We start from the raw sequence: 15721 nt of genomic DNA, 5'->3' as shown, positions 1-15721 counted from the left end.
ATAATGGTTTTCACATGTTTTGTCTTTATGCACCTCCAAACTAGAAACTCGGGAAGAAAGCTGACTCAGGAAGAAAGCTGGAAGGAGTGAGCCTAGGTCTCCAGACCACCATGTAATAAAACATTGCTGGTGATGTTTTTTGCTGAGCTCAGGTACAATGAAATTTGACCCAGCAAAGGGTAACATTTTTGCTATGTGCCTGTGCAAGAGATATGTTCATTTTTGCACACTGCTCTTTAGTACATTGAAAGAATTCCTGTTTTAAGACTATTTAAAGACCTCTAAAAGAATTTAAAAGAACTTCTGAGAAGGCTATATTCAGCTGTAAGAGGGTGATTTATCTAGAGACGCGACAATTCTTTTTCTTAAATCACATTGTAAAAAAACTCACTGCAGTTTAATAAAAAGCACTGCGGCTAACGTGCCTTTCAAATGAATACATCAGTAACGGAAGTTTACAAATGTCAGAGTGGTGCATTCATAAAAATTCTTTTTAAATGCTCCCCTGCACACCACTGTTCAGGCGGCCCACGGGGAGGGAGCTGCAGGCTACAGGACAAGAGGCTCCCTACGCCCTTGTCCTCTTCTGGGTAAAACCTCTGTCTTTAGTGACCGTGTCTTTATGCAAGTGCCTGGTGGGAGCACGGAGACCCCAGCACCCTTCCCAGGGGTCTCTGACATGAGAGGGTGGAAGGGGAGAAAGGCAGTGCGGGTTGTGGTAACACAGGGAAGGGGTTTGAGCACCTGTGACCACTGCACTGTAGAATTATAGAATAGTTTGGGTTGGAAGGGACCTTAAAGATCATCCAATTCCAACCCCCCTGCCATAGGCAGGGACATCTCCCACTGGCTCAGGCTCAGGCATGGGACAGCCACAGCTTCCCTGGGCAACCTGGGCCAGTGCCAGACCACTCTCATAGTGAAGAAATTCTTCCTAATGTCTGGTCTAAATCTGCCCCTCCCCAGTTTATACCCATCCCCCCTCATCCTATCCCCACAAGCCTTTACAAATAGCCCCTCTCCAGCTTTCCTGTAGCCCCTTCAGGTACTGGAAGGTCGCTATTAAGATCTCCTGTGAGCCTCCTTCTCTCCAGGCTGAACAACCCCACCTCTCTCAGCCTGTCCTCGTAGGGAAGGTGCTCCAGCCCTCTGATCATCTTTGTAGCCCTCCTCTGGATCCATTCCAACAGCTCCATATCCTTCTTACATTGACGATTCCACAACTGGACACAATACTCCAGATGAGGTCTCACAAGAGAGGGATAGAGGGGCAGAATCCCTTCCCTCGCCCTGCTGGCCACGCTGCTTTTGATGCAGCCCAGGACACTGTTGGCCTTCTGGGCTGTGAGCGCACATTGTCGGCTCATGTCGAGCTTCTCATTGACCAGAAACCCCGAGTCCTTCTCTGCAGGGCTGCTCTCAATCACATCATCCCCCATCGTGTACTGAAAACAGGGATTGCCCCCACCCAGGTGCAGGACCTTACACGTGGCCTTGTTGAACCTCATGAGGTTCTCACAGGCCCACTTCTCCAGCCCGTCCAAGTCCCTCTGGATGCCATCCCATCCTTCTGGTGTGGCAACTACACCACTCAGCTTGGTGTCACCTGCAAACCTGCTGAGGGTAACCAGTGACAGAGGTGAAGGCATCCCTGCCCTGGAGACTGCTGTGGGGCTCACTAGCCAAGCAAAAGCCATGGGATCTTCAGCAGCAGGTAACTCACATGCTTTCCGGTTTCAAGTGCTAAACCAATACCCACCGCTACCACAAAACCCAAACACCTTTAAGAAGATACTCCAGCCTTAGGACACAGTCCAAGTTATCTAGGGCTGCCCTAGGAAAATGGAGGTATTTTGGTGTGATGAATGTAAATAAATTGAACAAGATAAATATCTTTCACCTGGTGCCCAGAAAGCTATTGGGTTGTCTCTGGCAATTTTCAGGTGTCCTCAAGATGAGGCAAGAGGTGGTGTTCTGCAGGACAGCAGCAAGGCCAATTCTCAACACAGAAAACATAAAAAATAAAGTTCACACTAGCAACTTGGGACTTAGACGTCCCTTCTAGATTATGGGCAACATCTTCATCTCAATCTGGAAGCAGAAGGAAGACAAGTAAGATTGATCCCTTTTTTTGTTTGTTTTTTAAATTTCCTTCTCACTGTTTCCACAAAAAAATTGAATTTTTAGCTTTAGTACCTGCAGCTCATATTGCGGTATAGATGCCAATAAGAAGCTCAGTTTATGTTGGTTGAGAGGAAAGGGGGATCAGGATTGAATTTTGAGATAGCTGGGACAGATTCAAGGTTATATTTGCAGAACATGAAATATTCAGAGGCAGCCAGTCCATGGCTGACTGTGTTCTGCTGACACATTTCTGGATTGAAAGCAGAAAGCCAAACTCGAGGCTAACACAGCCAAGAGGCTCCTACTGAAGAAGACAGTCATGTAAGCTCCTATGAACTCAAACTGCTCGGTTCCAGGCTACTGCCTTATTCGCCAAGAAATAGCTTAAGAAATACAGCAGTTTTCAAAAATGTGAGATTAATTTCACTCTTTTTGTGAAAGTTCTGTCATCAGTGTATCAGATAGGATCAGTAAAACTCAATATGTAAAATTTAAACATAAAAATTCCTCAGTGTGTCAGTGCAAATCAAAGTAACATCTGTGACATCTTGTTGCTGGTAAGTCATACTGGAATGCAATGAAACCTGAACAAGAATAGAACAGAAACCACCTCGCAGACTTTTTATCACTAATGGCAATACGTAAAGGAATACAGGCCAAGACTTGGCTTTTAATTAAAACTACTATTAACCAACCCTTCTTAACAGTGTTCCAAGGGCGTATTCATTAATGCAAAATTTCCATGTGAATCCGAGTTACCGCTCACGCTTTCAGAACACTCTGCATTCAACAATAAAGTCTTGTATTTGACTGCAACACTGGTAAAAACAGCACAAACGCCGTTCTCCCACTGTGAAGGGAGTAAAAAGATGTGTCATCTCATTCATCAGCTGCCTTGTTACTAAATAGCAAAAAGAGCACTAGATACTAAAAAATAGCAGAATCAGATTTTAATTCATTGTAAATTCCACTGAACATACCAACTAATTCAATCCATTACTTTCACACAGAAATGCTGATGCGATTGTAACAAGTTTCAGTAACGACTCACCTGGGATAGATTTGAATAAAGAGCTACAGGGGAGAAGCTCAGTATTTCTATTGTCAACTGTTGAAGCCAAGCAGTTCCACCAGTGTATTTTATTTCCATGGAAAGAACCAAAATCCAGTATAAAGTCATAGCAAGGGGTAGATGAAAAGACAACTAGAAAGACGGTTCTCAACTAGGATGAATTTACTTTACAATTTAATCTAATTAACTGTTATTTTAGCCATTTCATGAGGTCTGGAGAAAAGAATTCGTTGTTTGTTTCCACCACTGGCTTTCTTTTTCTTTTTTTTTTCTTCCATCTCCTCAGAGGATAATTAGCTCACAGCTGTGTAAGTCAGGAACACATTTTCAACAGCCTTTCAAACTACCTGTCGTGAGCTTAGGCTCCTCAGAAGCTCTGCAGGATTATTTGATACTAATATATGCATTTGTTCCCTGCATACAGAATTAATGGGTACAAGGACAGATGAACTCTGTTCCCATTACATGTATTCAGTCAGGGGACAAATGAGTATGAAAATATAGGAAGCATGAAAACACGAAACACGAGCCTCTAATGTCAAAGGCAAAGCCCTCAAGGACCTAGAGAGCCTTGCTATGATGTCATTTCATGAATCTTTTAAGAAAGGAGCTACGTAAAAGGTGACTTACAGCTCAGTTACATCTTTGGGAATTCCTTTGGGCAATATCCGAAGCCCTTTGTTGCTGCAACGTACCACCGAGTCCACACAGGTACACTGGGAAGGACAGGGAGGTGAAAGCAAGCAGCTGCTTTCATCATTACCTGCAGAGAGAGAGAAACAGAGTGCCAGGAAGTCAGCTTTACAGCCCAAGGTCACGCACTTTGAAGGTAACTGCTTGCAAGGAGCAAGGACGGATATCCCTGAAGCTGTGGTAACCAGCACAACATTATAAAGTAGATCCAATGCTTTGGATCAACCTGCCTTCTTACAGGTTCTTTAGGCGACACGAACAATAGTTCAAAAACTGGAGAGCAATATTTTTAAATAAATATTTTTTCCTAAGGAGTACCTACTTCTCTGTAACTTTACGAACTACAATAAAATCAGCTAAATGAATCCCAAATCCTCCCCGCATACACAACGTGCTAGCTGACAGGGAGAACCCGACCAGAACATTGCCCTTAAATTAACCCAGACAGATGATATTCACTATTTACTTTGCTTTAGGAAGATATTTTTAAAGTTCAGCTTCTAGATGTTGATTTTTTACTTTTTAAAGTCAGTCTGGCACTTCATTTATTCTCTGAATTGTAAACCCTCATTGTTTCTGACAAGGATAACCAGGCAAACAACAAACTGAGCAGCATACTTCCAACCACTGGCGATCCATCTATGCAGACGTAAAAATATTTCCTTTCTCCAAAAAATGGTTTCAAAGGTCCATTAAGAGCGGATTAAATCTTATAATTGCAGAACAATAGCAGAAACCAACTCTTTGAAGTTAAGAACATTAAAGCATGGGTTTTCCCCCAAAGCAACAGGCTTTGCAAAACATAAGGCAAATGCGTGCCACAGTATCACGATGTATACGAAAGGAAACACTTTGTGCACATTCTCTAGATGACAGTGAGAGGAACCACACAACCGTTTGTGAGTACAGGCAGCCTGAGCTGACCAGCCTGAGACACAGCCAGCTCTCACTATGTGCCGCCTTTTTTTTTTCCTAAACTGATGCAAGGACTAATTGAGACAGCTCTGTTTCTTTCTGCTCTCTGCTGGAGGTTCTCATGAGTATTGAGATTAAAGAATAAGACTGGAAGTCCTGATATGAGATAATAAAATTAGCCATAAATGTATGGGTAGGAAAACATTTGTGTTCAGAAGGATGGAGAAGCAGACCAGGCTAAAGAAGAACAGGGAAGTTTTTTCATTCTTCTCCCCAGATGAGCTTAATGACCTTAACGATTGGCAACTAAATTCAAAGCCTTTCATAAACCTGCAGAAAGAGCATGTTTCCTCAGCATATTTAATTTTCCCCCATGATTTGTGTTTTACACCCTGTTACCATCTACCTTCCATCTACCACAGCCGTCTTCAGAGACTGGATGATAGAGAAACCTCCCAGGTGTGGAATGTCATTTTGTGGACCAGGATTTTTTTTTCCCATCCTGAACTAAAAGCAAATTATCGTTTAATGACTAAAGTTGTGTCTCCTGAGCTCTGAGCCCAAGCACCTGGGCCTGATGCCAGATTACTTGTCTCGGACAGGAATTAATTTCTACTCTAAGTAGGAAACTTCTATGACTTTGATGGTTTCTTTAGAGGCACGACTAACTGCAGCTCCAGCATATCTGGTCTTAAAAGGCAATTGTAGCCTACAAGTCAGATTAGCAGTGCATTCATCAGTCAGTTTTGCACCACAACATTTTCTCTAAAATCTGCTTGATCAGAAGACAAAGAACTACCTGGAGAATGAAAGAAATGTCAGGAAATATATAGATCTTTTTTTTTTTAAACCTATATAGACCCAGAAAAGCATTAAGCATCCCAGAACATTTCAATTCATTTGCTTGAGAGAGTTAACTAAGCGCAGGTATAAGGAAGTGGGAGGAAGGGCCAGGATTTTATAAAACAGAGCATTTATCTATAATAAATTCACTCATATTTAGGCGTAGCTAGTAGAAATTCAGAAACTGGAAATCAAGACTAAAAATAAACTCCTGATAGGGAACAATGATCTTCAGCTCCATGGCTGTGCTCCTCATCACTAAACTGAAATGTCGACCATGCCAGTACTGCTCGATAGGAAGAGAAGGTCCTCACAGACGTGCCAACATTATCATAGATCCCTAATCTAATTGGATTTTCTTACCATCGCAGGTGAAGTCCTGGACATCTACATCTTGGATTGGGATATCCTTTAAGAAAAAGGGCTTCAAGCAGCGTGGATTTCCACTGACAATTCTCTTCTTCCTTAACCATTTTCCCAGCCAGGCCAAATGGCAGTTACAATTAAAGGAGTTCGCCAGCAAATTACTGAAATGGAACAAGATACAATTGCATCAAACACAAACACACAGAAGTACTGAAATAACTACAGAAAGATGATGGGTTCCAAGTCCAAGCTCTTTCCTGCCACCTGTATCCGTGAGATCCTCTTCTGTTCTACAGATCAGGGAAGTTCTATGGCGGTTTTATAGCAGGATTAGAGTTGTAATTAAAGTATATATATATGCATATATATGTACATTTATAAATCAAAGTTATTCATTGCCACAACTCTTATTTAGATATACTTAGATCACTCCCAGGGCTGTATTCACAGTGGACTTGAACCCAAGCAACAGCTCACACCTGGGACACAACTCACCTCATATACGGCACCCATGTACGCACGATCTTTAATGTGATTACTCCAGGTAATGCCATGAAAAAATTGGGCACTGCTAGTCCTTAGCACAGACCCTGTGCGTAGAGCCAAGCTGGTCTAGCACATTGATATTTGCCTCTCATGCTTTCCACTCGCCTGTGTTACGTCCCGTACAAACCAGTGCCAGGCAGGAGTCCTGAACTTACATTTCCTGCTGGAACACTAAGGATAGCACTGTGTATGTACATAAAAACATATATAAAGCAGCACTGGCTGCTTGACCCACTTCTTATGAAGTTTTCTAAGGTGAGTATATCTGTAGTGAAAAGCATCTGCTCTGCTGCCTCGTGAACTTCAAGAGGTCTGCATCAAATCTTGCTACACCTCCTGAAATACCTTTCAAATGCAGTTGCAGCCTGGCTGCGGTGCTGTGGTGTGCAGTAGCCAAACCAGCCATTTGACAGCCTCGGTGTAAGGGATGGCTTCTCAAGACAGCCTGGGTTAGCAGTGTTTAAAAGAGGAAAGCCCTATCCATCCTGTTGTCAAGCCCATGAAAACACAGAGGTACAGCAATTTCTTAGTGGAGGACCCGTAACATACACAGTCAGTATAGAATGAGTGTTATTCATCTCTACCTCTTAATAGGTTGTGATCCTTTCAATGAAAGGACTGTAAGATGGCAGTTATTTTAAGCAAACATATTTCTAAGCTCATTAGAATTAGAGCTGAGTGTCTTGGAAAAAACCTTTTTTCTCAAGTCCTGCACTGAAATGCCTTATCCACCATTGGTGTGCAAGCTCTTTTATGACTAAATTTCAGATGAAAGAAAGAGGCTGATATTCCCTGGTAAAAAAAAAGAAAGCTGACTACCTTATGTACAAAGACAGAAAGAATCAATAGCCTCAGTCTGAGGTGTCCTCATCAAAGAAAAATGAGTTGTTAGAGGCCCATGTATGGAAAATAAAGTACCTAAACTGACACTGATGCAATTATCACATCATACTTCAACATGTCTGAAAGCCATTTTGGTAGTACAGAAAAAAAGATGATAATGAAATTTCTCTAAAGCATAACATATCTTAAAGACAAAAAATTTTAGGGTGTTAAAGAAACAGGCATTTCAAATGCCGGTGCAGTAGCTGAAGACCTTGTAAGCCTTCACTTGCAATGGATTTTTACAAACCTAAACACGTAGTCAAAATCACATTAACTTTTCAGCTGAGCAATTCCTTCAGAAAACAACAGTGCTGAAGACAAAAACATACGGCACAGCTGAGGTGTGGTAGCAAGAAAATAACCCCAAACTAGCTCCTAAATTATATAGGTCCTAGGCCAACATCACATACCCACAATATGATTTACAGCTGCTCTCTGCATTGGAAAAAAGCACACTTCAATCACCACGTTAGCCTGGAGCTCTGGGTGTGTAATAACACGTGGATCTAGTATAGCCTATTTTATATTGCATAGAGGGAGAATTCAGGGGAGGGGAAAGTTCAGTATAATGTTCAACAATAAAAATACCCAACCTACTTCATGCTGACTAGGATTCAAGGGCAAGGCTAACGTGCTGTATGAGGTGAGGACGCTAACAGGTTACGTAGGTGCTTTCAGACAGAATGCACAGAAAAACACTGAAAGCATTGCTCTAATTCCAGCTACTTTCCTTCTGAACTTTTTTCCATTTTCTTTAATCCATAATGGGACCACATGCAGCATGCCTTGTATATTTTCCACACGGACACACTTTGGCACGAACGGAGCATTTGAACAAAGTGTTTAAACCTCCAACGCTAAGAGAACCAGTGCTTCAAAGGCCAGTTGTTCCACTGACGGACGAGAGTGAGATCATATTCACAGAGCAACTTCCGTGACACAAATCCTTAGAATGAAATAATCCACAACTGGAAACAAGCAGCAGGTGTACTTAATTAGGGTTCTGGAAACCCTGTAGTAGTTCTGAATGTAAAGAACGTTTTGCACATCCAGAAAGCATCTTACTGGGACACATCAAAAACCTCCAGAAATATTCAAGTGTTCCATCCGCAAAATTCTCCCATCAAAATAGCAATTATCCTTTACTGCAGAGGTGATGTTGCTTTGACCTAATGTGTTACTGCTCGTTAGCTTAACAGCAGTAAATATCCACAAATCCTCACTCTCTTCTTGGCAAACACAGGTTAACATAGGAGCATTTAGTAACTCCTTGGATTAGAACTTGGATTATCCTTTCCTTAGGAACCAAGAAAGAAAGAAGATGTCACACATAAAGTTAATCAACAAATCTAATGTTTTGAAAAATTCAAATAACTCCAAGTTAAAAAAGACATATTTATCTCATCACTGCAGAGCAATGATTTTTGGCTTTAATGCAGTATGAAGCTCATATATATCCCTACATACATGCTTTTTCCATGGCATCACTGTGACGCAACTTTTGGAAAAGGGATCAAGGCTCTCTATAAAGTATCACGTAAGACAGGAGATTCCTTACTTCACTTGAAATGCAGTTGGAAGTCTGAAAAGACCACTTATTTGCAAAAGCTTTGTTTTGGAATCTGGCTATTCAAGTGGAGCTCTCAAATCACAAACAGCAAGGTTGGGCAGATAGATAGTTATAAAAATTTATAATTAGTAATCAGAGTTCCTACACGTAAGACTGATTTAACCACTCAAACAGAAACAAGCAATCAAGCTTTTAGCAAAGATGTCACACAAACATTAAATTCAGAAGTGTTTACTCAAGGACATAGATGTAGTTTTAAAATCAAGGGGGCACAGAGGTCTTGAGGAATGAAATATGCATATCCTACTACAAGTGTCTTTCTTAAAAACTGCAAAGAAGCCATAGGATATTAACAATTTAAATGGATCCCAGTGACCCGTTAGAAAAACATGCTGAAACACATCTGGATATTGTTGAAATTATGTTGAAAATATATTCTGGAATTCAGGTTAAGTTTATACTAAAATAGTTGCATGTCATTCTGATGAATCAGTTATCATTCCGGCATTAGCTCCATGCAGCTATTATAACAATAAGAGAGAAAAACAGTTCTGCTTACCAATATGCCCACTTGACTCCGTAAAGACTGAAAGACATGACTGAACTGTCTACGTGCAGAAGTGCAAGCACACCTCAAATGAGCATGTTACAGTACCTAGTTTGGCTAGTAACAAATAAAAACTGCTATCTTTTTTTACCAATAACTGACAAAATAGATGTTTTTCCTCTATGGAAAACCATTACTCAGGCCATCATTTTCAGAGCTGTCTGTGTTTTGGTAACATCAACGAGGCTGACTCACAAAGACTAATAACAAAAGGACTAATATTTTTTAGTGTTGTAAATATGCCAAGGTAAAAAATGGAAATGTTAAGCTTTGTATGAACTTAAGGCTCACATTAATAGATGCAAAAAAAAAGTCCTTGCAATACCAAATTAACTCACAAAGTGAGGGTTGAACAAGAAAAGCAGTCATACTATCTACCTTCAGTAGTGTTGTCATCTAATCCATCCACCTACAATAGAGTACTGCTAAGAAATGAACACGTTGAAACTTGGCATTCATAGGTGAAAGGTCACCGTGGCCTTAAACCAATGTCTAAAGAAGTCCAAAGACCACCTTCCCCTGTCTATAGATCACGCATAGAGTGAAAATGTTTCAAGAAACAAAGTTTTTCATCAAGAGACAGCTAGGAACCTGCCATAAGCAACATGGTTATAAGCCAGTTCCAAAGCAAGGCATTCTAATTAGCAGCAGCTTTAATTGTTGTTGCTAGAACTTGTAATAATCTTTATCCACAAATTAGAAAAAAAGAAGAAAACGGGCTATCTTCTAACAAAACATGACAAAGATGCTTCTATGCAAACAAGGTAGGGGCTTTACAGACTGATTCGGAGAGTCACCGCTATTAAGTGACCCACGGAAGGAAGGACAGAGACAATTGCTCGAGAAGCAGGCAGGCATCGCTTGCAATGCAGCGAGAACAAGCTGTCAGCAAGTACCACTTGCTTTGACCAGTGACTTGAAAACAGTCAATAAATATAATCTGGTTGTGTTTCTCTGTCTGTCTATCAATTTCAAGGAGGCTTTGGGGACTACAGAAAGTAAATGGAAGAAAAGTCCATGTGGAGCTACTGCCAAAATGGTAACTGAAAAGTTGTAACAATGAATTGAAAGTACGAGTACTGAACCAGCTGAGATTCAACACTTCTCTCTTCCCCCAAACATAATGGAGAAAGGTTTCAAAATGTGAAATGCAATAGTACCAAGAATTTGTTTTGATTGGACGATTAGGATGCATTTTCAAGGTAGGGTGAAGGGAATCAAGCAGACAATTTCCATTAACAGCAACATTGGGGTCCCCATTCACAGCTGGAAACAGAGAGCAGACTCTCTTCCCATATTTATCAGTCTGTACTTCATTAAAATGGACATACTACAAAAAGCATGCAAACATATTTAAGAAGCAAGGGAAATACTTCAAAGAAGGACTGAGAAATGCAAAGAATTATCAGAAAAACTTAGGCTGGGATTTTCAAATTCACATTCAGCAGGATTTGAGAATTTTGTTCTCTTAGGCTCTTCTGAAAATCTAACCATTAGCTAGTAGATTTCTTCTGATATTTAACTAATTTAACTGAAATCCAAGAAAGCTATTCTTACAAAATTACACTCTACCGAAACTAAAGCAGCTTCACGGAGCTAAAGTGTATGATAAGCTACGCACTTCTGACTCTGCAGAGATTGTTTTACATGAATTCTAATGTGCACTGCATTAGGCTATGACATGGCAAAACATAAAGGCATCCTGCCTGAGGCTGGCAACCTCCAAGATTTTTCAGCCCCTTTAGTTGAAGCAATTAAAATGTTTTTCTAAATCACACCCTGAATTTTTCAAACATGTCATTTCAGCAGGACGGGGTTTTCTCTCCCGAAGAGAGGTTTTCCATATAAGAACAGTAAGCAGTTAGATTTTGAAATCCAAATGTTGTCTTCTTAAAGAGAAAGCACGGAATAACAGCATCATGTTTGTACCATAAAAAGATGACTTACATTGTCGACAAAGAGACTAAGGTGCTGAAGGCTCCAGGGGTGATCGTGCTGATGTGATTGTCATACAGCGAAAGAAGCCTCACTGAGCTCAGTCCAGCAAAGGTGTCATTGTTTACACAGCTGATAGAGTTGCTCCTCAGCATCCTGCAAGGATTGAAACAGAGAATTAGGAACTACTGGGAGGAGGTCTAATTTCAGGACAGAAGGTTCTAGGACATCAACAGATGCTTTGGCATGCATTGTGCTCTATTGATTGCTGAAGCACAACACAGCTACAGGAGGGCTAGGCTCATTCAAACATTGCCTCATGAATTTAAAACACATTTCTTCCACACAGCATTAGAGGCTTACAGGCGCTTCACATCTGACAGTGCTATGCAATTAAAATTATGACCAGTGGCAAGCTTGAAATCAAAACTAAAGTCTAAATTTAGTAAATATCTGAAAGTAAGTGAAGATGTATTTCAGGGTTCAATTGAGAAAGACTGGCAGAAGCGTGTGACAACAGCAATACTGGTTGCATTACTTCTACTCCTATCATGGATGATTTTTGTAGTCCACGCTGCAGAAGTACAGAAGGAAACAACATCCTCAGCAGAAATCAAGGAATAGCTTAGGAAAGATTTGCAGACTTAATGCAAGCTCTGAAATGTCATTATAATCATTAATTGACAAGACAGAAAGCAGTAACTATCCTAGAAAATGGTCTTTGCTCAGTACTTGTACCAGATGAATCAGTGCTGTGTTTTGGAAGACGCATCTCTCTGAGTTGTTATGGTAACAATGAACTCAACGATACAGCCCAATTAATCTGAAAGACTTTAGTATCTTGTTCCACTTCATAGCAAATAACGGTCATGTGTATTTGTTAGACCACATGCCAATCAGCATCTGGGGCTGTAAACATCATCACACAGTTGTGATATTCCTAGTGGGTGAAAAATTATTCAGTAATTAAAGCATACTACCAAAAATCCACAAAATATATGCAGCTCATGCTGCTGTTCCAGTGAATTGATCCTCCAAACTGAGGAGGGTTAACTCCTTAGTATTAAATTCACGTGGTAAACAATGGAACTTCAGACTTCCTTAGCAGTCTGGATTTAAAATTCCGCTTGGTGCCCACCAGTTGTTCGTTTAGATGCTACATCAATAGCTTGAAAAACACCAAAGACAGATTAGATATGGCTGGGAAGGAATTCACAGTGTAATCAGAAATACTCAATGTTTAAGACCTAAACATTACATTGCTTTTGCGTTTCTGTTCTCTACGTTCAGTTACCATCACGGGAGCTATGGTCTCAGTAGTATTGGTATTGCAGCCAGGGTGAAACTGTGTCAGACACGAGTCACGGGGCACAGAGACACACACCCCACATGTGGAGCATTGAGCTGCCCGAAAGCCACATTAAAACCACAACATCCAAAATAAGTAGGGTAGTATAAGAGAATTAAGGCCCTCGGTAGCTTAGTAGAAGTAGGAAACATTTTCTCAGTTCTGCATGTAAAGTATCAGGCAGCAGCACTGCAGGATGGGCTCAGTGAATTTGGATGCCAATCCGCCTTGCACAGCGATTTACGACATCTTAGAAGACTGTATGTTTCCTGAAAACTGGACCGTGACCCTGTCCAATGGAGCCTGTTTGTAAAATATCACAATTTTAATGCTCAAAGAAAGTCAAGTAATGGATGGAAATATATGTCCCTCAAGCCAAAACCTCTGGTTTCGTATCAGGGTTTACCATGCACTGTGTGCCCTTCCTGAAAGAAAACTTATACTTACAGATCCTCATATCGTGCTGTGTATATTTAGACTGCTTTATCATCTAGGGGGAAATGTAGGTCAGGTCAGCAGGATAGCTTGAATGTTAAGCATCTTTTTATTAAAAAATGCTGAATTTTGTTTAGGAGCACTGCCACAGGCTGCTTTATAGTATAAAAATTAATTTAGTATCTATGGATAGTATTTTCAAATCCCTTAGTAAAGTGCATACATTAAATTAAAGAGCAGATGGCTCAAACCACAAAAAAATATTAAAGGAACAGCAAAAGAAAAGTTCCCTATTCATCATTACAGGCCAAAGTCCTTGAAGTGAAAGTTAGATTTCTTTTTACACTTGAGTAAGGACTGAAGTAATTGTGCCATGATATCTGCCACATAAGCAGTATTTACTGCTAATGAATCAATCACAGATTTTAAACTGCATTTTGATTCCTAGGGACCGTTTACTGACAGCATCCACCTAGTCCAGAACTTTCTTTCTGCAGCAGGGAAGACTATGTCAGAGAGGTATTTTTCACATACAGATAATACATATCATCTGGCATGTGTGTTTGCTATCAACAGAAACCTAGTCCTTGACTGCATGGTAGATGGGGTGGATTGGACATCATCCTGATATCTTGTCGGTGATCCTCCTTCTTTTAAAGTGAAAATAAATTAGCGTTAGGTACGATGAGCTCATGTTGTAAGTGTTAGTTCTCAGAAATAAATCACAAAGGTTGTCTAAGCACAAAAGTAGTATCAAACTGATTTCTCACGCATTTAAGCTCTATGTATCCTATGCACTCTTCCCTACCACAACCACATTAATAGTGTACCTCTATATAATTTTTATGGTACTTAGTGTAGGCAAGAAAGAGCGTGCTGTGGCGAGTCCAAAGCCATGCCTGTGCTTGTGGGCTACTACGACTGGGGCAGAGTGAGTGGCCAGCTACCTTCTGTCACCATAACCCATAACAGTCAGGTTACATCTGCCTTAAAGTTGCTTGGCAATACCTGTTTTGGTGGCAGCAATAACTTGAGTCTTTCTTCTCCCTCTGCTTACAGGTTTTACAGTTTGTAGGATATTAAAAAATCTTTTAGGCTCCTAGCCTACCGTGAGGTTTGGTTTAAGCAGACCAACAACTCCAGGTTGGAAGGATGGAGTAATAGATAGCAAACATGCTTTGTTTCCATAAGAAATAAAATAATAAAAGCATTAAATGATTAAAGGTGCCCATACTTGACCCATGACTGTTTCACCATCATGAAATTCTCGAAAATTTGGTTTAGAAATGGAAATCACAGATACATCTCAAACCTAGCTAGGAGTAGAATATATTGAAGACTTCATGACAGTGAAGCAAGACACTGCTTAGAGCTTCTTGTCTTGTAACAGACATTTTAGCAGGCATTGCTGAACTTGAGCACTCCCACCCAGCTTAAAAGAGGAACAGAGAAAGACAGGTCTTTGCACTTACAACGTCTTTAGTCCTGTGAGGCCTCTAAACATTCGTCCATGGACTGATTCCAGTTGATTCTCTGTCAGAATCAGCTCCTGCACTCCTGAAGCTCCGTCAAACGTGCCTTCCCGGATCTCCTTGATCTTATTGTTGCTTAGATTTCTGAAAGGACATAACCAGTCACAATGAGAAAATCATTCATGTTTTATTCCAAACACACACCAACACTCTGGAAGGAGCAAGATAGGAAGAATATGCGCCTTTTAGTGGTTATCTAGAGAGACATTCATTCAGCAAGTGGGGCATAGAGAATCACAGAATCACCAGGTTGGAAAGGACCCACTGGATCATCGAGTCCAACCATTCCTAACACTCCCTAAACCGTGTCCCTCAGCACTTCATGCACCCGTTCCTTAAACACCTCCAGGGAAGTTCAGAAGTATACTTTCTGTACTTACAAACAGCTCCCCTTCACTCATCAAACCCACAATTATATCAGATATACCAAAAGTATTTCAATTAATGCAATTACCAGCTCTTACACCTCATGTCATTCTTGCTTATAATGGTCACAAGGATGCAGTAAGTGGGGGTTTCTAACCATGAAGTTATGGACCACACTTGGGATTGGGTGCTCATCTGGCAAGGATCAGTTGGTGTTAATACAACTGAAGTAGGTACCGCACTTGAAATATGGACCTCTTTTATTTAGTGCACCTCTCCTCTTTTTAAAGTCAACACCGGAGTTACAGACAAAATTGCATGTCTAATACAAATTTTAATTTGTGAGCTTATGAACTCCCAGGCACTTAACACCACCACTCAAAATGAAATGAGTATCACTTAATTCTCAATTCACAGCTACTGCAATATACAGCATTATTTTCCAAATACTTACTCTGCCTATACAGTCTCAAGGTATTTGCTT

At 40.6% G+C, this 15721-nt stretch overlaps 1 protein-coding gene across 2 annotated transcripts in view; it reads right to left on the bottom strand.

The window, feature by feature from the left end:
• Positions 1-15721, bottom strand: part of SLIT3 (slit guidance ligand 3) — a 518194-nt gene that overhangs the window by 106172 nt on the left and 396301 nt on the right. For both annotated transcript variants that reach the window (XM_009570808.2, XM_054079464.1), the window contains 4 exons: positions 14812-14955; positions 11569-11712; positions 6011-6174; positions 3827-3959 (listed from right to left, as the gene is read on the bottom strand). In XM_009570808.2, the coding sequence (XP_009569103.2) occupies positions 3827-3959; positions 6011-6174; positions 11569-11712; positions 14812-14955 (585 nt within the window). The remainder of the gene's footprint in view (positions 1-3826; positions 3960-6010; positions 6175-11568; positions 11713-14811; positions 14956-15721) is intronic.

This window comes from Cuculus canorus, chromosome 14 (genome assembly GCF_017976375.1).
Source record: "Cuculus canorus isolate bCucCan1 chromosome 14, bCucCan1.pri, whole genome shotgun sequence".
NCBI lineage: Eukaryota > Metazoa > Chordata > Aves > Cuculiformes > Cuculidae > Cuculus > Cuculus canorus.
This window is presented reverse-complemented; position numbering and strand designations above follow the sequence as displayed.